General features: G+C 45.9%; 1 protein-coding gene across 2 annotated transcripts; it reads left to right on the top strand.

Moving 5' to 3' along the window:
• Nucleotides 1-1,317: 1,317 nt before the first annotated feature.
• On the top strand, nt 1,318-18,058 carry LAMP5 (lysosomal associated membrane protein family member 5). 2 transcript variants are annotated; one of them, XM_073339638.1, is made up of 6 exons: nt 1,318-1,852; nt 2,204-2,376; nt 3,044-3,175; nt 3,499-3,604; nt 6,493-6,639; nt 17,055-18,058. In XM_073339638.1, exons 1-6 carry the CDS (start codon nt 1,792-1,794, stop codon nt 17,231-17,233), a joined length of 798 nt encoding a protein of 265 aa, XP_073195739.1. In that variant the 5' UTR covers nt 1,318-1,791; the 3' UTR covers nt 17,234-18,058. The 2 variants fall into 2 exon arrangements, with proteins under 2 accessions (XP_073195739.1, XP_073195737.1); XM_073339636.1 differs by having other exon boundaries at nt 1,322-1,852; nt 6,451-6,639.
• The last annotated feature ends 3,065 nt before the right edge of the window (nt 18,059-21,123 follow it).

The following is a 21,123-nucleotide window of genomic DNA, read 5'->3' as shown; positions in this document are numbered from 1 at the left end:
TGACAGATCAGGTAAAAAAGATGAATGGCTCAGAAATCTACTGTCAGAGCAGGAGAAAACAGGGGATTGTAATGTCTCAGAGTAGCAGCCGTGTTAGTCTGTATCCGTAAAAAGAAAAGGAGGACTTGGGGCACCTTAGAGACTAACAAATTTATTAACTAAGGTACCCCAAGTCCTCTTTTCTTTTTGGGAGATTGTGATGAACACCATTTTGCAGTGTTCATGAGCAGGCCCCTAAGAGTGTGAGTGTTCTATCAGATGTATCCCTTTGCCTTTTAACCACACCTCCCTGGACTGCTGTAACCTCTTCGAAGATCGCTTCTATGGGCCAGACCCTCAGCTGCTGGAAATCAGCAAATGGTTTCACTAACTTCAGTGAGCCAATGCCACCTGACACCGGTGGAGGTGGCCCAATTTCTATGATGAAGAATCCTTCATTACTAGTTAATCTCTCTCTGTTGCTATAAGGCCAGTGGTAATTAATCCCAGCACAATATATGTTTAGGGAGGATAGCAAGGAAAGTTGGGAAAATGCAAATAAGGGGGGGTGAGTTGCCCTTTTAAAACTGCAGACCGCAGAGTTTAGGCCTGTCTTTGACTACCTGCAGCACCGCCCACAACAGAGTGAGTGGTTTTCCTCAGCCTATCTTTTGCATGTAAAATCTTGACTTTTCTGTCAATATATAGCACTTGTTGTTTTAAACTCCTCTAAAATGCTGACAGATCCCTTCTCTCCCTTCAATATGGGATCATTTGAATCTGCTTTAGCTAGGACTTTCTTTCTCTCTCTCTTATAAAACAGGGCGTAGCCAGACCTTTGTGGAAGAGCTTTTCTTTCAAGAAAGGTGAAAGTCTTAAACCTCAGGGGGTGTCTTTGAGGACACAGAGCTTGTGGTCACTGCTTAATAAACACCTGGTGGCAACTTCTGATCTCCAGCTGGAGTAACCCCAGGCAAGTACCCGGCCCTACTCTGCTGCCCAAGCAGGATCGGGCTGACGGCTAGTTCGGCTGCATACACAGAAGGACGATGACTGTTTCCTCACAAGGCCATGGAAGGAATGCCTCGTTTAGCCCCACCACAAACCAAACCAAACCCCAGCGCCCATCATGTCCGCTGCAGCCGTTTTAGAGGTGGGCCATTTAAAAAGCAGTGCTCTCGTGGGGGGGGGGTCCCCTCCGCTCTTAGGCTATTGGGGGGGGGGCAATGACTGGCGGAGCCTATGCATAAACAACCCCCTACACCGCCAGAGGCCTTGACTTGCGGTCGGCGCCGTTGCAGCGAGCGAGGGGCGGCAGGGGCACCGCAGCGCCTCGACACCCCGTTTGAGAGAGCAGCAGCCCGGCTCCAGGACTTGCCGGAGCAGTTGCTTGTCTAGGGCAGAAGCAGGATCCTTCGCAGGCTGCAGCTTCTCCCCAGAGCCCCGGGGGTTTCTTTGAACACCGAGAGCCCCCCCCCCCGGCAGATGCTCCTACGCGTGCCATTAAGTTTCCCGAGCAGACGAAGCGTTTGGATCCATTTGCAGGGCTGCTGGCACGAGCAGGTCCAGCAGCAAGCTCAGAACTAGCCTCTGCTTTTGTGCTCCAGCGGGGGGTACCTTGGACAGCTCCCCCCCCCGGCAATCCTCCACCCCCCCTTCTCCTTCCTCCTCCTCCTCCTCCTCCCCCAGCTCCCTGCCAAGCTGCGAGCTCGGTGCATCTCGCAGCCTGACCGTGCAGCGCCAGAGCCGGGAGCTCTTTGCCCGCGCAGCCCCGACAGCAGTTCCCGGCCCCAGCGCCCGGCGGAGAGAAGCATGGATGTGAGGCTCGGAGCTGGTCGCCTTCTGCGCGTCCCGGGCCTGCTGTGCCTTCTCCGTGAGTAGCGCCCGGGCCGGCTGGGGCGAGAGGCGGCGGCTGGGTGCAGCGCTCGATCGGCGGTGGGGAGCTGCGAGCATCCTTGGGCGGCTGTCGTGGCGCTCAGCCACGGGGCTGCGTTACAGGCGGGCGCCTGGCCCAGAGAAGCGCTTACAATAAAGCCCATTACTTTCATGCTAAGGGCTTCAGGGGGGCTTGGGGGGTGGGTACTTGGCTGCAGAAGAGCAGGGCAAAGGTGTCACTTTTTCTTTGCCCCCCCCCCTCCCGGTCCCCCTCCCAGGCAAGCTCCGAAGCAGAGGGAGCCGCTCGCAAGAGGCGGGCGTCTCCACACGTATCTGTTTTGTTCCGCAGATGCCATGGCTCGAATCGGGGCCGAGCAAGAAGTGGAGAACCTCTCCGGGCTTTCCACCAGTCCCGAAAAGGATATTTTCGTGGTGCGGGACAACGGGACGACGTGTCTGATGGCAGAATTTGCAGCCAAATTGATGGTCCCTTACGATGTGTCGGCCAGCAATTATGTCGACGTAAGACGTGCTTTCAGCTCGGGGATTTGGGTCCCCCCGCAGGGTCCCGCTTTCAGCTCGCAGGGCTGATCTTTCACACGGCGATGCACGTGTCTTCGCTCCGCATCGCGCCCCAAAGGCAAGCCCCTCATGCCCCGGGCTCAAAATGAAGATCTCAGCCCCCGCCCTCTACTTACTCCGCTGCCTACGAGCAAGGGAATACAAAAGCGTGGGTCTGGTGGGCCAACTATTTTATCTTTAGGGAGACAGATCCTGATGCCAATTGAAAACCCCTCTCTGGTGTCCATGCGCTTGCCCGCAGAAACAGTCGCGGCACGATGAAGAATAGGGAAAACCAGCTGCATTTGGCGCTTTTGGACAGCGCAAGTTGTCAATGCCGTGAAATAGCGTCAGGAAACAAGCCGGTTCCCTATAGGCAAATGTATCTGCATTACGGCATGTTCCCCTTTTTGTTCCTACCCTTAAGGGCATGTCTTTTCCTTGGCTGGGGGCGGGGAGGAAGGACCACCTTGTTTCTGCTGTTGTCTTATATCGGAGCCGGTGTAAACGATCCCCTTCTGCTGTCCCGAATCATTCACAGTTGGGACTGGGGGGGGGGGGGGTAATCGGGCCTTCTTCTTGTGTTGGTTTTGGTTTTGAACGTGTGTTGTGTTGTTTGTGCATTTAGCTGATAACCGAGGACGCTGATATTCCGCTTTCCCGAGGAGCAGAAGTGAGAGGAAACTGCGGCGCGACCGAATCGGAACTCCAAATATCTTGGCTAGGCACAGTGTACACCCTCCAACTGCATTTTATAAAGGTGCGTGGCTGTGCGATTGCGGTGCGCCCGAGGGGCCTGCTTTTTGTTTTCCTTGTTGACTAAAACCCAAAGGCAGCAAAACCAGCCCGAAAGTCTTAAATTCGGCGTCCTTGTAGCGGGTGTCAGGGAAACCCACAGGGCGTGAAATCCTGCTCTCGGTGTGTGGTCAGTGAGATGCGATCGTGGTAAAAAACGAGCCACACGCATCATCAAAACGACCCGAGCTGTACATTTTAATGCCCGGGAAGTTCATTGACTGAAATGGCCACACACTATATATATATATATACACACACACACACACGTATATATTTGATTGGCAGGAAGGCCACAACACATCCAAAAGGCAGGAGGCGGTCTGGAAAATGAACAAGATCCGGTTTGTCTATGATTCTTCGGAGCGAACCTACTTCAAAGATGCTGTCAATCGTAAGTGCTGGCTGGAAAAGGGCCTTTACCCAGGCCAAAGGGCTGCTTTTCCCTTGACCGTTGGTGTAGATGAAAATAAAAAAGCAAACGGAACCAGTCGCTGTGTGCCCGGGAGTAAAGCGGAAGGAGGCCGGGGTGTATGATGAAATCAAGAGGCGTGTTTATTGCAATCCAATTTAATTAGAAATGCAATGTTTGTCTACTGAAAATACAGCTAAATAGTCCATTCGTCCCAGCGTATGGGCCAGGCCTATGAAATGCAACTTTTCACCCACGCCTAGAGCATGAACAGATAAGGAAGGAACATAGGAACAAACTAATTTCCCCCCTAACTGGTACACTGACCTCCCCCCCGGTTTTATTTTATTTTTTTAATTTTTGGGGGGGGCGGGGCAATTTGCTCGCAGTCACCAGGTGTTCTCCATGCCGTGGTGAGAAAACCGTGTTTCCCCCAGTCTGCTTGCTAGGCAAAGCTGGAGCGCAATGTTACTGCATTTGGGAGGGAAATTCAGCGGGTTTTCTAACCAAGCCGGTATCCAGCTGCTGGAAAACCCTCCCCAGTCTTTATTCCCCCTCCGCATCCGCTGTTGCAGACTATAGCTAAAGGCAGGTCGACACTTAAAACGCTGCATGCAGGAGAATAGGGAAATGCCTGTATTTTCAGTCCCTGGAGCCCACCTCCCACATTCTGCTCAGTTTCTTCCTCTACGACTGATCAGTGCGGCTGGCTGTTGCTGTACCAGATCCTGTTCCCATGCAGATCAATGGGTGTTTTGCAATTGACTTCAATAGGAACAGGATTCAGGTCCTATGTGCGGCTAATTTGAGGGAAACTACCTTTGGACCGAATCACATCAATGGTAAGAAGGGTTGGACGTTTACCTATTGTTTTCTTTTCTGATGTTGGGTCAGAGGGGCTTGCACTGGTGCTACTGGTTTTACACACACACACACTGTCTTCCCACCTTCTGTTTCATTCCTCAGTCTTTCCTCCTTCACTCATCTGAGTTTTTCTTTTGATACTTTCCCTCCTGCCACCCCTTTTCCTTACTGTACATGAATGATAGGCATCTCGGTGGGATGGTATTAGGGGGAACTTGCAGCACTGGAATGGGTTACCTAGGGAGGTGGTGGAATCTTCTTCCTTTGAGGTTTTTTAAGGCCCGGCTTGACAAAGCCCTGGCTGGGATGATTTAGTTGGGGATTGGTCCTGCTTTGAGCAGGGGGTTGGACGAGATGACCTCCTGAGGTCCCTTCCAACCCTGATATTCTATGATTCACCATTTCCTTGATAAATTGAAAGATCCTTTTCTGTCCTAATAATTCCCGCTACCTCTGAATATTTCAGAAACTATTTGGCTCCAATTAGATATCATATTTATAATTCTTACCCACCCTCAGTTCGTTTCTCTTCCAAGCACAAAACCCCGGGGAAATACATTCTACATGTTCAGTTACATTTAAAAATAATTCTCTAATATGGGGACATCCGCAACTTCATTCACATCGCTCAGAGAAATCTTTAAAAAAACAACTTGCAACACATTTCTCCTGTAAGGGAGCGCATATGGTTTTTGTGTATTTATAAACACGCGTGTAAGCTATACAAAATATACCATTTTTGTTTTGCAGATAATCACATAAAACTTCTCATCCTGTAAGGCTCTAATCTGGCAGAGACTGGTGGCTCCGTTACTCTCATACAGGATTAGGGTCTTATTTTTTACAATGGTTGCAAGCCCTTAATTCTTGGTGTTGATAAAATGGCTGGTATATTAAATGTGGAATAACCTCAAGCTTGCCATTTTGTCAGTGGGAATGCCAGCTTCACTTGGGGGGAAAAAACAGCCCATTTACCCACTTCTACAAAGAACGTAGTCTATTGAGTTTGAAAACTGGTGCATTTTAATGGAAAAATAAAGTTCACACCAAAAAGGTTTGCATAACTTAATGCACCTCCCATAATTGAGACTATACCATAATGTACAACCTTGATTTCTGAGTCGTTTTTCATCTTGCAGTGAATATTTTGCATGGCTCTAATGCACAGCCACACACACATTAACCCTCACACACTGAGCAAATATGAAGCCCAATTTCTCTATTATGTGAAGTCTAATGATGAACACAAGGGCTGCAGATGATCAGAAAGGCAGAAGTTATTCATCATTCCATACAGCTGATCATCCACAGTCTTTGTATGTAGAAATATGTTTGACATAATGAGAAAATTCTGCCTTATTTCCACTTGACCAATGATCTTCTTCTTTTTTATTTCCAAGAAACACAGTAAGAGCTCGGTTGAGTCCTGAACTGAGTGTCTCAAGCTGTGTATTTCTTTGGCACCCCAATACAGAGGCTAAGTGTAACCGCAGTCCTTGCTGTTGTCTGCATGCTGGGAATATGGGGCCTGAGCCAAAGCCCATTGAAATCTCTCATGTGCCTGAATGGACTTTGGATCAAGCTCTCTATGAGGCCAGCACTGCTGGCATCACTACACTGATTGAGAAAGGTGGAGCAATGTCTCCACTTTACACTGGGGATAGAGGGACGTATATGTTCCAGCCGCCTAACTCTTGGTGCAGTGGCCGTTCTCTGCTCACTGGAGAGTTCCCACAATGCTGCCTGGAGCTCCCACTGGATGGCTCTGCCCCACTTCCCAGTGGAGTTCTGTGTTGCTTAGAAGGCACAATCCAGCCCCAAGGATAGCTATCGATTTATGAAAGCACATGCCCACCTCCCCGCAATCCAGGCACATCTCCACAGGCTTAGCTTTTTTAGCAACACTGGCAACTGCCAGATTTTGGGATCTAACTGTTCCACTGCTGTTTATGTGGTCTCGACAGCTGGGAAGCACACAGCCAACTCCCACCACCTTTCTGCCTTAGTCACCCCAGCTGGGAAATCCTACGAATGCCAAGCTCAGCAGACCATTTCCCTCATCACCAGCGACCACCAGAGAACCGTAACTCTCGTGCTGTCAGAAGTCCGCATTCAACCCTTTGACATCAGTGCTGACTTTGTCTTCAGCGAAGGTAGGAATGTGTGGCAAAATCATTCTGGGCCCAATCTCCGGCCTAGCCCTGCATCTCTTGCACACCCCAAACTCCCAGTGACTTCAATGGGAGTTTTGAGTGTGCAAGCTATATAGGATCAGGCTTTTATTGGGACATTCAGCATGATCCCTGCCTCCAAACTCCCCCTGGGAATTAGGCGCTGAAGCACTTTGGAAAATCCCAGCAGGTGCCTATCTGCATCGCTAGGAGCCTAAATTCCTTTACCGACCTGGCCCGTGGTCCCTAGGCTGTCTGTCTTTTGTGGGGCAAGTGACAACTGGTTGTGGTTTGTCAAAGTGATCAAGGTGCTTTTTGCATGTGCACTAATTCTGTAATGCACCATCCAAATAGTCAGCCCTCATTCTATTGATCTGCATAACATTGCAGAGGGAAGTTGGCAGGCGGCTCTGGGCCTTTCTAATGATTAGTGCAGGTGGACACAGGAGGCAGAGATCCAAAGGCTTCTTTCAGCACTATGGTCTGAAACTGACCATGTGTGGGGTTGGTGGGGGAGGTCGAGCTGAGGCGCTGCACTGAGACTGGGTTATGGGGAGAGGCGGGTTGGGTAGAGGAGAGGCGGGTTGGGTAGAGGAGAGGCAGCAGTCACAGCAGCAGGAGGGATGAAGGGCAGGGAGATACAGGCTGCCACCTTTCCCTGTCAAGCTGTTGTTGGGTCTCAGTGCTCCATAGATTTTGTTGCGTTCTCAGAAGATGGGGTTGCCCCCCACTGGTTGGGGGCTGTTGATGAATTGGTCTGTGGTCCAGAGAACTGCATTTGTTGCATGGCGTACTGTGAATACAGCAGGGATCTGGAAGAGGAAAATGGTTTTGTGGTCATGGCACCAGACTGGGTCTTTGGGGATGTGGGGTCAATCCTCAGTTCTGCTACAGATTTCCTATGTGACCTCAGGCAAGTCCCTCGTTCTCCCTGTGTCTCAGTCCCCCTTCTGTAAAATCACATTAATAACACTTCCCAAGCTCACAGGGGTCTGGTGAGGATAAAATCCATTAATATTTCTGAGGCTGACAGAATCTGTGCTATACTAAAGCCACTAAAGAAAGAAAGAGGGAGAAGTCCTTATTCAATGCAGCGTTTGGAGGGTGTGGAGCAAATGAGACATGGAGCCTCCCACTGAACAATGCAGATAAAAAGAAATATTGAACAGTTGCCTTTGACACCAAGTACAGTCCATCTTGTGCACTGAATGAGGCAGGAAACCTTGTACTGTGGCTTTTATTTATTAACGTATTTATTGCTGCAAGTATGTTTGTACCTGAAATGCTTATTTTGACACTCAGTATATTAATACTTAAAGGGTAAAATCCTGGCCCCATTGAAGTCAATGGGAGTTTTGCCATTGATGTCAATGCAGCCAGGATTTCATCCAAGATATTTCTATGGGGCTTGATCCTGTTGTCCTATAACTCAGGCAAATTCTGCTCTGTTATCTGGTGTTCCTCTGGAGTCATGCCACTGACTAATTGAATTAGAGCTACTCCAGTTTTATACAACGTTAAATAAAGGTTTAGTTTGGCCCAACGGTCATTTTGCCTGAGTTAGTATTTTAGGATCAATCCCCTGCAAATTCCAGCTTTACCGGATGAATTAACTCGATCATTATTACTGAAGCAAGGTGAAGTAAATAATACATGGAGTAGCCAGATCTGTTACTGATTAACTTATGATGAGGAAAGGGCAGCGTTACTTGTCAAACAGAACATTTAAAATATTGAATGGTGTAATTCTACCTGTGGGAAATAGCTCCCGGTGTAGTAACACAAACACTTACTGCAAAGCACAGCGCTTATTACCACAAGTACGATTCCCCGAAATTACATAGCAAACAGACATGGTTACAGGCACTGACTCAGCCGGAGGGAGGGCTGGCTACATGACTGCTAGTGAAGACGGGAGTGAATTATATAAGTCTTCTCTGTAGGGGCAAATAAATCCTCTATACCATGCCACACCACCATGTATTCTGATAGCCCACATACTTCACAGGAAAAAATATTATAGACATTTCAGAGAGGTTTTTTGACACTTTTCAGATGCTATTTTTTTGTATCCCTCCACCGGCAAATCTAGGCTTCCTAGTGTGATGGGTACAACAGTACAGGCCTGGGGGGGTGGGGGGAAATGAAAACTAAAATATGCAAATTCTCATTAAAATTACCCAGGCTAGCTTTTCTGTCTGTACATAATATCCAAGTTGTAAAGTCTTCTGTCTTGTAGCATAACAGCCCAGCAACCAGCACTTTATACCGTTCACAAAAAGCCTTTCCTGATTTTCTAATGGCACAAAGCTTCTTTTTGAACCATAATGGGCTTTTGGACATCATCATGCGAACGTGTCGCTTGTCCAGGACTTGACACCTCCCAGGCTAGGTCTAGAGATACTGTGATTGCATGTGGGAATTCTATCTTTTGAGGAAAAGACGTAATATTTATTTGGCAAGCTTGTGGGTTTTTTTTGAATGGTGGCTGTTTGAATTAGTATCAAGGGAAAGTAAATAGCAGGCACCGTACAGATGAGGTGGTCAGAGATGCCTAACAGATGTAAGTTATCACATAGCCCCACAATTTAACAAATGAGTCTGCCATTTTTCATGTGCGTATCATTACTAAATATGTGGGACGTCTGTGTATAGGGCATATATGTAAATATAAATTGTGCATTATTATTGATTCAGCTTGGGATCTCCCACTAGTCTTAAATTACAGTAATTAGCCTGCTCCTTTGAAGCTCATTAATTTTACATTTGGTAAAATTTCTATTAATTATGAACAAGCTACATAATACTTTAAAATATACTAGAATTGAGAAAGAGATCTGCTAAATCTGAAGAGACTTTTATCTGGAGGAGGACTGGTGCCCTTTTAAAACAGAGATGTGGGTATGAATTAAATAGTGAGAACTCTTGTCCTTACCATTTACAAATTGGCTTATGGAACTGTCCCATAGAATTTTGCAGAGAATTGTAGCTTTTGTTAATGGTTAACCAACCCAATAGAATGTCTATTACACGTATAGTACATATTTGTCTTTAAGCCCTTTCCCCCGCCCCTTACAAAAATTCATTGCTTTATTTCCTTCCTATACCCAACGCTAGCGCTGGTTGAATGCTTTTTGTTTGAAACTTTTTTGTGACAAAAATGGGCTGTTTTGAAAACGGATTTTTCTTTTAAGTTTTCAGTTGGAAAAAAAAGGAAGGGGGGAGGAAACCCGAAACGAACCTTTCACCAACAAACCAAAAAATGTTCAGTGTTTTTTGTCTTTTTACGGAAATAAAAATTGTCCATTTTTTGGGGTGGGGGGACGATGAAGAATATACGTATCCTTTTCAACCAGTTCTGTATTTGCGACATGGCCCACTACTATCCTAGCCCTAGTATAACCGTGCTGTTTTAACAATACTGGTCTAGTTAAAGTGGAACATCCTCCTAGTACGGACACAGTTATACCGGTATAAAAGGTACTTATACTGTACAGCTTATTCCCATAAAGGAAGGGGACACCAAAAAACAGTAACCTTATTAAAAAGACATGTCTCCACACAGCATTAAGGAGGTGGCAACTGGGGTGGAATTGGGACCTGCAGGCTGTGAATTAGAGGCACCATGGAGGTACCTACCTCGGGCCAGATTTTTCAAAGGTGTTCAGTTCTTTTCAAAATCTAGCCACTTATGAGCATTGAACATTTCTGCAAATCTGGCCCATCATGGCAAATCCAAAGTCAACAGGAATCTTTCCAGCAACTTTGACTATGGCCCCATATTTTGCTGGTTCTGGCCTATGGGTAGGGGAACTGTTTTCTAATTTTTATCTCATTTATGTCTGTTCTAATATAGAAGACTGAACGAGAAAACGAGCACTTTAGCCATTAACCAGAACAACATAGGTACTCACGGGGGGGGGGGGGGGGGGGCGCCCTACTATCAACTTATACAGGGCATAGTTGTAGGCCTGATTCTGAACTCTCTTATATTGGGTGTGTGTCAGGAATTACTCAGCAGAGTTATACCAGAGTAAACAGCATAAATGAGAAGACAATCAGCCCGGGTGTTTTTATCCTTCTCTTGAGTATAGAATAAGCACTCACCACAGAAGCCAAGGCATCACACAATAAATATTTTGTGCTTCCTCTGACAATATGATGTGCCTCAGGAATAAATGGCCATGCATAAATAACTCATATCAACTTGTGTAGAATGTATATTTTAAGGTACAGGTCTATAAATGACACCACATCTGACTAGCCTGCCTCCCAAACTATAAACGTCAGTGCTCACCGTTGAGCTTTTTTGGGGGGGGGGAGGGGGAGAGGGGGTTGTATTCCAGACACTCTTTTGTTTGCTGAGCAACTGGCTTAAAAAAAAATGACAAGAAGGAGAAGTTGTTGTTTCTTGCTTACGAAAGGGCTCTATCCTGCAAGGTGCTGGGATTACTCATGTGCTTAAAAGTTAAGCATGTGCTTTTGTGCTTTATTGGGCTGGGGCCAAAATTTCCCTGCTATTGTTGGAAAGGCGATGGGGGGGCATATTTTCCCCTCAATGAGCACTTGTAACGTCACTCATGGGAATTATTTGACTCATAATTGCGCACTGTAATGGTACGGTCACAGGGAGTTACCACAGTGCATCATGGGCTGTGTAGCCAGCTGGGGAGTAGGGCACATAGGTGAGCATATGGGCATGAGGGACCCAGAACTACAGCTCCCATGAGACACCACAGAGGAGTAGGCAAACTAAGAAGTTAATCTTGATATGAATTGAAATTTTCAATTTTGATTTTCCTGATTTTTCTGCAGAAAACGTTGATTTCAACGAAAGCCTCTTTTCTGATGGGAAAGTGTTTCAGCTGAAATTTTTTGATTGGTCCACTCTTAAATTGTGGTCCAACGCTGGGGCAGGGTCTGGGGAGTTAGGAGTGTTGGGTTCTATTGCTGGGTCCTCCACTGCTCTGCTCATTTTGACCAAGTCCCTTCACCTCTGCATCATGCCTTGTTTCGTCCACCTGAAAGAGGAGAGTCATAGCACTTTCCTACCCCAGAGAGGTGTTGTGAGTCTCAGTGCTCGTAAAGTGCTTTGCTCTCCTTAGACAAAAGGTGCTATATAAATGCAAAGTATTATGATTATTTATTCTGTGGGCAATCAGGGCCCATAGCATTTTAATTCTCCTGGCAAACACGTGCTTGCGTAAAACTCACCTGTCTTTCGTTACATGCGGTCACGTGGCCACATCGTGACTCTGGAATAGGCTCCCAGGGGAGGCTGTTGAATCCCTGTCCTCAGAGGTTTTTAAGAACAGCTTAGACCAGTGGTCTGCAACCTTGGCACACGGCCCATTAGGGTAATCTGCTGGCGGGCCGCGAGACATTTTGTTTACATTGATCGTCCGCAGGAACGGCTCCTCGCAGTGGCACATTTTGTCACTTCCGGCCAATGGGAGCTGTGGGAAGCGGTGGCCATCATGTACCTGCGGCCCGTACTGCTTCCCACAGCTCCCATTGGCCGGAAATGGTGAACCACGGCGATTGGGAGCTGCGGGGGGCTGTGCCTGTGGACAGTCAACGTAAAGAAAATGTCTCACGGCCCACCAGCGGATTACCCTGACGGGCTGCGTGCCGAAGGTTGCTGACCCCTGGGTTAAACAAACATCTGCCAAGGATGGTCTAGGGTTATTTTGTCCTGCCTCAGAGCAAGGGGCTCAACTAGATGACCTCTCGTGGTCCCTTCCAGCTCTCCATGGCTATGATTCTGTGACTCTCTCTGAGTCCACTGATCAGCCAAGACCTCAGTGGCCCACTCTGAAATGGTGAATAGAAGGGTCAGTCAAGGAGAGGAACAAGCTGAAAATGTTGCCTCTGCAGGATAGGGAGACAGTCTTGCTAATGACCCTACAAACCCACCCCTATGGAACTCCCTACCCACCCCTATGGAACTCCCTCCCCACCCCACTCCATTCACCCAGCAGGTGGAAGTGACAGAAGGGCAAGATCCCTGGAGGGCCAGACAAAGAATTTGGGAAGTAATTTGCATCAGTTTCTCTCTCTCTCCCCTAACCATCCTGTTTCCACCTACACACCAAAGAACTCCACAGCACCTATCCAGACAGCAGACTTTGACCTTTTCCACCCATCCTCACTCTTGGGCCTGGGGGCCATCTTGAGCAGTTAGTCCCAGTGTGCATCCAGTCTGCGTGGCCTTATGGAACATCCACACCCCATAACACCTATCATGTAACCCCCTGTGATCTATAGACTTACTCACAAAACACACCCAGGGGAGATGACTTCCCAATCCTTTTTGACTAAACTAACCAGACATTCTTCCACCACTGTCCCTTCTTAGAGGTTGAAGGTGATGCCTCCCCAGGACAGTCGACAGGAAGTTCCACAACCGACAATCTGAGACTCAAGGGAGCTAATTAAAATATTATTTTTAAAATAAGAATAGAGAAGATCAGATTAAAGCAAAAGCAAATATAGTGTGATGCTTTGCAAAGCTCACCGGGCATGATCCAATGCCACTGAAGTCAATGAGATCTTTCTATTGACTTCCGTGGGTTTTGGCCTGGGGATCTAAATAGATTTGCTTTGGGTTGAGTTAGAGTGAATTAACATTAATTAATAAATAATAATATTATTTGCTCTTATAAAGCACTTTTCATCCATAGATCCCTGAGGAATTTACAAAGCAACCCCATTGGCCAGGCAGCCTATCAGTTGCTCACCTCCTTTTCCCAGGCAGCTCCCTCAGTCAATAGTCTGTGACTACTGAGAACATTACAGACTTTGAATCAGCTGATTGGCTGGGTTTAGAGAGATGAGAATCATATAGTTCTTAGCATTCCCATATCATTAATTCTGCTCCTTATTAAATATGAAAAAAATTAAATTAAAAACTTCATAATTTAGCCCAAAGGCTGTAAACTAAAATAATTTTTTAAAGAGATCAATTTCCTTTCGCCCATTAGACTTATGCAAACATTGCAAGAAATACATATTTCCTGTTACAATTGTGACTTTTTTCTGATTAAAATAATAGTTGGCATCTGAGATGTGCAACTTGGCTTTAAACAGTTCTCCTTGCAGAGGGCATGCTTTGTTTAGTTTGGAAAACATGAATTTAAAAAAAAGGGAGTTAAGATGTTTGACATGGTGGCATTGAGCAGGTGAGGTGGAAAATGTGGTGACGTTGTAAGGTGTGATGTTAAAGATCAGTGTGGTGTGCATGTCCAGCAACCAGTGACTTGCTCAGTACTGGGACAAGGGCATTAAGATTTTGGCAGTGAAGTCAGGCGGTCCAGTGAGCTGAACAGGTCTGATGCAGGGAACTTACAAGCTTTACTGTTGAAGCCAGCAGAGCCTGTAAAGTAACTGTTAGTGATGCACACAGCAGCTGATTCCCATGGGATTTAGGCACCTCAAAAATCTTCGAGGATTTGAGCCTAACTTCCTTGAATGTGATTCAAGGGCACAGTGCAGCTTCTGTGGCTGGCTTTTACTCAGAAGAATGGCTGCAGCTCCTCTGCACGGCTTGCATAGATCATTAGGGCCACTGGGTCTATGTAATTCTGGCTTTTGTGTCCCTTACTTTAGTGCCCATCCACACTCAACTCTGCTCTCCACGCTAGCCTTTGCAGGTTCACCACCATGGAATGCCTTTGTGCCCATATGCCTGTGGGTTGGAAACAACAGTCCAATGGGATTCTGACGGTCATTAGATGGAAGGGGCGTTTTTAATCAAACACTGGCATCAATTTTTGAATCCTGAATAATAACCAGTCGCCACTTCCTCCCTCTTTTTTTTTAAACTGCACTGCAGCAATTGTGGCCACGTCTATAACGGAGTACTGGTGATTAATCACTGTTCTGGCAAAAACAGTGCAGGAACTGAATTGAAAAGGAGATGGCTAAAATACTTTCCACGTCAATGTTTTTTCTTACCTTCTTTGTTTTTGTTTTTAAAAAAAGCTTAATAATAGAATTCTTTCCCAAGATAGATTAGCCCCTTTCTCCATGGCCAGCTGCTTTTTGTACCCAGAGTTTTGAACGGTTGCTTTATGAGCCTCAGTAGCTCAAAGGAGTGGTATTAGAACCAGGAGTGTGTCAGCAATAAGGGGCAGATCCTCAGCTGGTATAAGTTGTCAGAATTCCATTCGAGCAACGTCCCTGCTGTAACTGCCTGGCTTTGTGTATGGGTGAGTGATTATGCTCTTCTGTGGCTGGCATACATAGAGGATAAAGAAAAAGAACAAGGAGTCTTTGTGGCACCTTAGAGACGAACACATTTATTTGAGAATAAGCTTTAGTGGGCTAAAACCCACTTCATCAGATGCATACAGTGGAAAATACAGTAGGAAGATTATATATATACACACACACACAGAGACCATGAAAATATGGGGGTTGCCATACTCTCTACTATAATGAGAGCAATCAGTTAAGGTGAGCTATTAGAATTATCATCAGGAGAAAAAAAAAACTTTTGTAGTGATAATCAGGTTGGCCCATTTCCAACAGTTGACAAGAAGCTGTGAGTAGCAGCAGGGGGAAAAAGTAAGCGTGGGGAAATAGTTTTACTTTGTGTAATGACACACCCACTCCCAGTCTCTATTCAAGCCTAATTTAATGGTGTCCAGTTTGCAAATTCATTCCAATTGAGCAGTTTCTTGTTGGAGTCTGTTTTTGAAGTTTTTTTGTTGTAGTATTGTGACTTTTAGGTCTGTAATCGAGTGACCAGGGAGATTGAAGCGTTCTCCAAGTGTTTTTTCACTCTCCTTTAGTTTTAGTGGTAGAGGTCTGTGTTCCGGAGTCAGGTAACCAGGGTGCCATGCCTGGCCATCTTTAATAATAGGGGGGGACTAGTATTTAGGTTGTCTAAAACTTTCCATTAAGATTCACACAACCTTTATTTGAGAAGCTCCTACACCTCCGTTGTTTGCAGTAGGCATTTGAAGTTTGGCAGGGAGAAAGCCCTGGGGCCAGAGAAGTGCCTCTTCTTTCCCACCTGAAAATCTCAAAGACAGGCTTTTGAAAATTTCAATTTTTTCTTCTGTCATTTGCACTGTCAGCAAAATTTTGGCAGCACCCTTTCAGCCTCTTGAGTGCTGTCCATCTTGTTCAGTGAATAAGGCATGGGTGCTATGGGAAAAATACGATGTGATCATCTTACTAAAGACTGTACCATAATGCATACGCACCAGGGCATCAAATTAAGATTGTATACACCAACTAGATTCTGGCATTTCCTAACTTTTGAGTGCTTGACTGTGCTGTCTAAATAACATTTTTTGTATGTAATGGTTATATATTGCAGTTGTACCTAGAGGTCCCTGCCCCATTGTACTAAGCACTGTGCAAATGAAGAGCTTGCAAACGGTGCAAATGCAATTTATCTAGTAATTGTGGCTGCTGCCTGTAGTGCAAGGGGTCACTTGCGTTAATGCACATCTCCACCCTGATCCTGCAGAGTGCTTATCCAGTGTGTCTTTACTCCCACATTCCATCGCACTGAAATCAATGGGACCACTCTGGGTAAGATCTTCAGCTGGTGTAAATCAGCAGAGCTCTATTGACGTTTACACCAGCTGAGGAGCTGGCTCAAAGGCTGAACTACCAGCTTTCACCTTCAGGATAGTCCCTGCAGGACAAGACGCAGGCACGGTGATAAGTCAGTGTGGGGCAGCCTGCATTGCGGCTTCTCACGCTCTCCCTGGTATGTAGATAAAGGACTTCAAAATCCAGGGCTGTTAATCTGGAAATCAAAGTGTGCCCCACTGTTCAGCTGTAACTACGGTGCTAATACTCCTACACTGGGCCAGATTATAGAAGGGGAGGGATGACTAGGCCATAACTCGGCTTCACTATCGGATCCTGAAGTGAACTCACAGGGCTTGGCGGTCAGGAAGAAACAAACCAACCTTTTTAAATGTGCAAACCGAACAAAGGTGATTTGGAGTCAAGAGACAACGAGGTCCGCCCCCCCCCCGGCGTAAACAGTGACATTTTTACAATCACTTTTCAGCAAAGGAAGGCACTTAAAGAATAAAAAAGGCAATTAAAATAGACCCAGGTGCTGTGGGAATAGTAATAATAAATAATAAATAGACATGACTAGTTGAAAGTTCAGCATGTGTTTAAGTGCTGTCCTGAACCAGAGCCTGAAGTGGTCAATGATATTTTAATTTGCTTGAAAACAGTTGAGCCACCAAAAAACTAATAATTTTTCCTTGGTTTCATTGCTACTGAACATAATTTTATTCTGTATAGATGACTTCAGTGTAGGCATTATTCAGTTAGCTGTATTTCACTGGTGAAGCTCATTTTGCACTACAGGACAAGTTACTATTTAAAGCATTTCATCATCTCTCTCTCTCTAATTGCAGAACATAAGTGTCCAGTGGATGAGAGGGAACAGTTAGAAGAAACCCTGCCTCTAATTTTGGGTCTGATATTGGGGTTGATGATTGTGATAACCGTCTGCATTTACCATATCCACCACAAACTGACAGCCAGCCAGGTGCAAATTCCTCGAGACAGATCTCAGTACAAACACATGGGATAGGTGGCAGGATTAATCCAAACTGAGTACTTATCAGGTAGGCAAAGCAAAAGCACTTTTCTTCTGTAGGTGAGGACACACACAGGATATATCTACAGTATAATGGCCAAATGGAGATGAAAACACTCTTCAAAGTCAAAGCTTCAAGCTGAGGGCAAAATTCTCTTCTCATATTCAAACCCCAATATTTTACTCTCCATGCATACGCAGCACTCCCCTTCCATACATGTATGGAGAGCAGGGTATTGGAGTGAAGATTCACCACTCAGAGTTTTGCTCTAAGCATTAATTTAGTGTATTCATTATTAAGAGCCATGTCCTGCATTCCTAACACACTAGAAATCCCACTGGAAGTCAACGAAAGGAATCTAGGAGTGGCCACAAAGTAGACATTTTATTCTGAAAAATCCAGGCCAGACCTTCAGCTGGTGTAAATCGGTGTATTTCCAGGGAAGTCAAAGTCAGCTGATTTCAATCAGCTGAGGAACTGGCCTCGCATTTAAGGTTGAGAGAGGAAAGCTTGTTTTTGCTTCTGAGTTACACTTACAAAACTGTTGATGCACAAAATGTAGAGCACCACGCTACTGCAAGTCAACCAAGGAATGCTTCTGGCTGGGCATCTTGCACGTATTGTGATTGTCTTTGAAACGTTACATTGCTACCTGCAACTGACAATTTCAAAACAAAACAAAAATGTCACCGTTACTATGCAGATCATTTCAGGTGTTACCCAATGTAACAGAAAATATGAAATATATCCGCTAATGTAAAACATTTTTAAAATCAATTAAAATATACCCATGTATAAAATTTGATTTGCCTTTTTATTGTGAAATGACCTAAAGTTGTCTATAAGCAGTGGTCATTTATAAGACTGAATGTAGATGTACATGAAGAGCATGTAGAATGATACAAAGGTGGATTTAATTTATGTTGGCAGTATCTTTGGTGCAAATGGTACCAAGAAGGTGCAATAATGGCTAGCTGTACTGTAGTTTGTATGTTACAATGTGACCTAAAAAATTCATACATCCTCTCAGCCATTTGCTTGTTTGCACATATTATGAAACGTGAGGTATTTCACTACCGTCCTTGGCCCTGTTCCCATTAAAGTCACTGGAAAGATGCCCATTTTTAGTGCGATTTCAGTAGTTATTGAATCAAGATGTACTTTTCTCTTCTTATATTACCTGATTTAAAGAGGGACACCTACAGACCATTTCCCTGAACTGCCTGTACTATATATGTTATGAGCCAAGAAAAATATTAATTCAAATCCTGAAACTACTGGAGAACATATTCATATTTTTTTTATAATAAAAGAATACGTTTAGGGCCCAGTTCTCCCTCAGACAGAGGCCAGGATGGGCAGGGATGGTGTCCCTAGCCTCTGTTTGCCAGAAGCTGGGAGTGGGCGACAGGGGATGGATCACTTGAGGATTACCTGTTCTGTTCATTCCCTCTGGGGCACCTGGCATTGGCCACTGTCAGAAGACAGGACACTGGGCTAGATGGATCTTGGGTCTGACCCAGTATGGCCATTCTTATGTTCTTATGCCTCTTTATAGCTCCCTGGAAGTATAAAGGGGACTTAAAGAGGTGTAAATTACGTTTATAAAATACATGCATGTTAAGGAGAATCAAGCCCTTATTTATGTATATTAAGGACTAGATTCTACCACTCATACATTGACTACACTTTATTTCTTCCACAGCTTCACTGACATGAATGAGGCTAGTCATGAAGTAAGGTGCTGCTCAATGGAAGGGTGGCAGATTCTGGCCCTTTTCGAAGTGATCCCAGTTTGATAGCCTGGGATTCACCCACAAAATAACACAGGGCCTGATTTTCCACTGCCTTCCACATTGTGTATGCACTCAGTGACACCACTGCAAAATCCGAATAATAGGAGCCTTTTCCGTCCACTTTCAGCGGACTTACACGAGGTGCAGGGCAATGGGGAATCAGGCTCGCTACATTGAGAGGAACAGGCAAGTCTAAAACTAAAACCAACCCACTTGCTCTCCCTGCGGGCAAAATCCTGAGAAGAGGGACAGACCTTGCACTGTGCATCAAAAAAGCCAAGCTCTCTAGGATTAGCTGAGGAAGTGATTTACAGACTTGAGGGTACCCCACTGAAAGCTCCCTGTCCCACAAGACCTACACAACTCAATCTACGGATTCTAGCTTGAATGCCCCAGCTAACCTAAATGGCTGTGATGCACCAAAGGCTTGTGGCAAGGCAATCTCATACATAGCTTGGAACCAAGCCTTTTAAGGTTCTAAAGAGGAAGCCAGCACCTTGCAAATAAGAAGTCAGTGTTGGTGTGGGTTAATATGCACCTAATATTACATAACAGGTGGGCAGCCACATTCGGATGCTATAACTGGTGCAGAACAATCTTGTCCACTAATCTCAGTCAGGCACTGGGAAAGGAAAGAGCTCACATGGTCTAGTTCTGATGAAGCAGATGCCATCCACCTTCATCACAGCCGAAATCAAGTCCCTGTGTCTCTGAGCAACCTTGCAGGTATTTAGAGCAGATGAGAGTGAAATGTTGCACTCCATGCAAGAGATCACTTGAAGCAGACAAGCAACTGCCCAGAAGTGTGCTTTTTGGATCTCTTGAAAAGAAAAGCTAGACCCACTCAAGAGCATCCCCTACCCCAAAGGTTTCATTCCACAGTAGTGTGCTAAAGATGATCATAGTGAATAGCTGAACTGCAATGCTGTCCAGTCAGTGTCATTAATGTTAGTCATACTCAGGTCTTATTTTCCCTCGTGTCTGCAGGAAGAGAAGTTGCAGCTCTTACTGTACTTACAGCTTTGGTCTTTGGCTTTCAAACTTCAAGTGTAGGGGTTCTGTGTTTGTGCCACCATCATGAGAGGCAGGATCGGACTTAGAATCACGGAAGCTGGTTGTTGATGTAGCCTCTAAGTCATCAGAATTCTCCCTGGGAAGTTCGAGCAGTGCAGCTGTGTATGCCACTGACTGAGAGGAGAAAGATGAAGAGCTGAGACGCTGTGTATACGTAGACTGGGAAAGACCCCTTTTTTAAATCAGACTCCAGCCTGGCCTGAAAGCCCCTGCTAGCTCTAGGAGGTGGAAGCACTGAAGGGGATGATTTCACCTACTCTTTTCTCCCTGGTGCTGAGCTGCTCGCCCTGTTCTCGGTGCTTTTCTCCGCATGTCTCCTCTGCCTTTTCCTTCCTTTCTGTTGTCACTCTTCCAGCCAGGGATGGGCGTAAAGCTGCAAACATCTGCTCAGTAATTTTACATCCAAGTTTGAAAAGAAACCTGGCAGATGCCAAACAAGCCCCTGAGCTGTCATTTGTCTTTTTTTTACAGTCCATTTCAGCAGTGATGGCTTCAGGCACCCCGGGGCGATAGGGGCAGATGACGCACGAGGAGCCCCCTGCCAGAGCTCCAACAGAAAAGCACCATTCTGGCTGTGCCTTTGCTTTCTATTCCAATCATGCTTCTATGCAGTACGTCCCCCCCAGAAGCAGCAGCTGAGGGATGAAACTGACTTCAATCATGCTTCCACACTGCAGCCAGGGCTAGGACACACCTGCACGGGCATAGCGCTGGAGCCAAGCACCTTGCTCCACCTTGTGCTGCCATGTTCTGGTCTTCTCTCTCCTCTCGGCTAATCCTAGTGCTGGGAATGGAGGTGAGGGAAGGAAAGGAGGAAAGAGACAGAAGAGAAAAGGGAGGGAAATAGAGAAGGAAAGTGTGGTGTGTGTGTGTGTGGGGGAGATGAGGACAAGAATGGAGACAATAGCTAAAGCAAGAGAGTGACCAGAGGGAAAGAAGAAGAGGAGAAGCACTAACCAATGAAATCATTGCCTCTGCGGGCTCCCTTGCTCCCCTGGTGGGTTATGAATCTC

Source organism: Lepidochelys kempii, chromosome 3, assembly GCF_965140265.1.
Source record: "Lepidochelys kempii isolate rLepKem1 chromosome 3, rLepKem1.hap2, whole genome shotgun sequence".
Taxonomy (NCBI): Eukaryota; Metazoa; Chordata; order Testudines; family Cheloniidae; genus Lepidochelys; species Lepidochelys kempii.
Note: the sequence above shows the minus strand (reverse complement) of the source record. Positions and strands in the feature narration are given on the sequence as shown.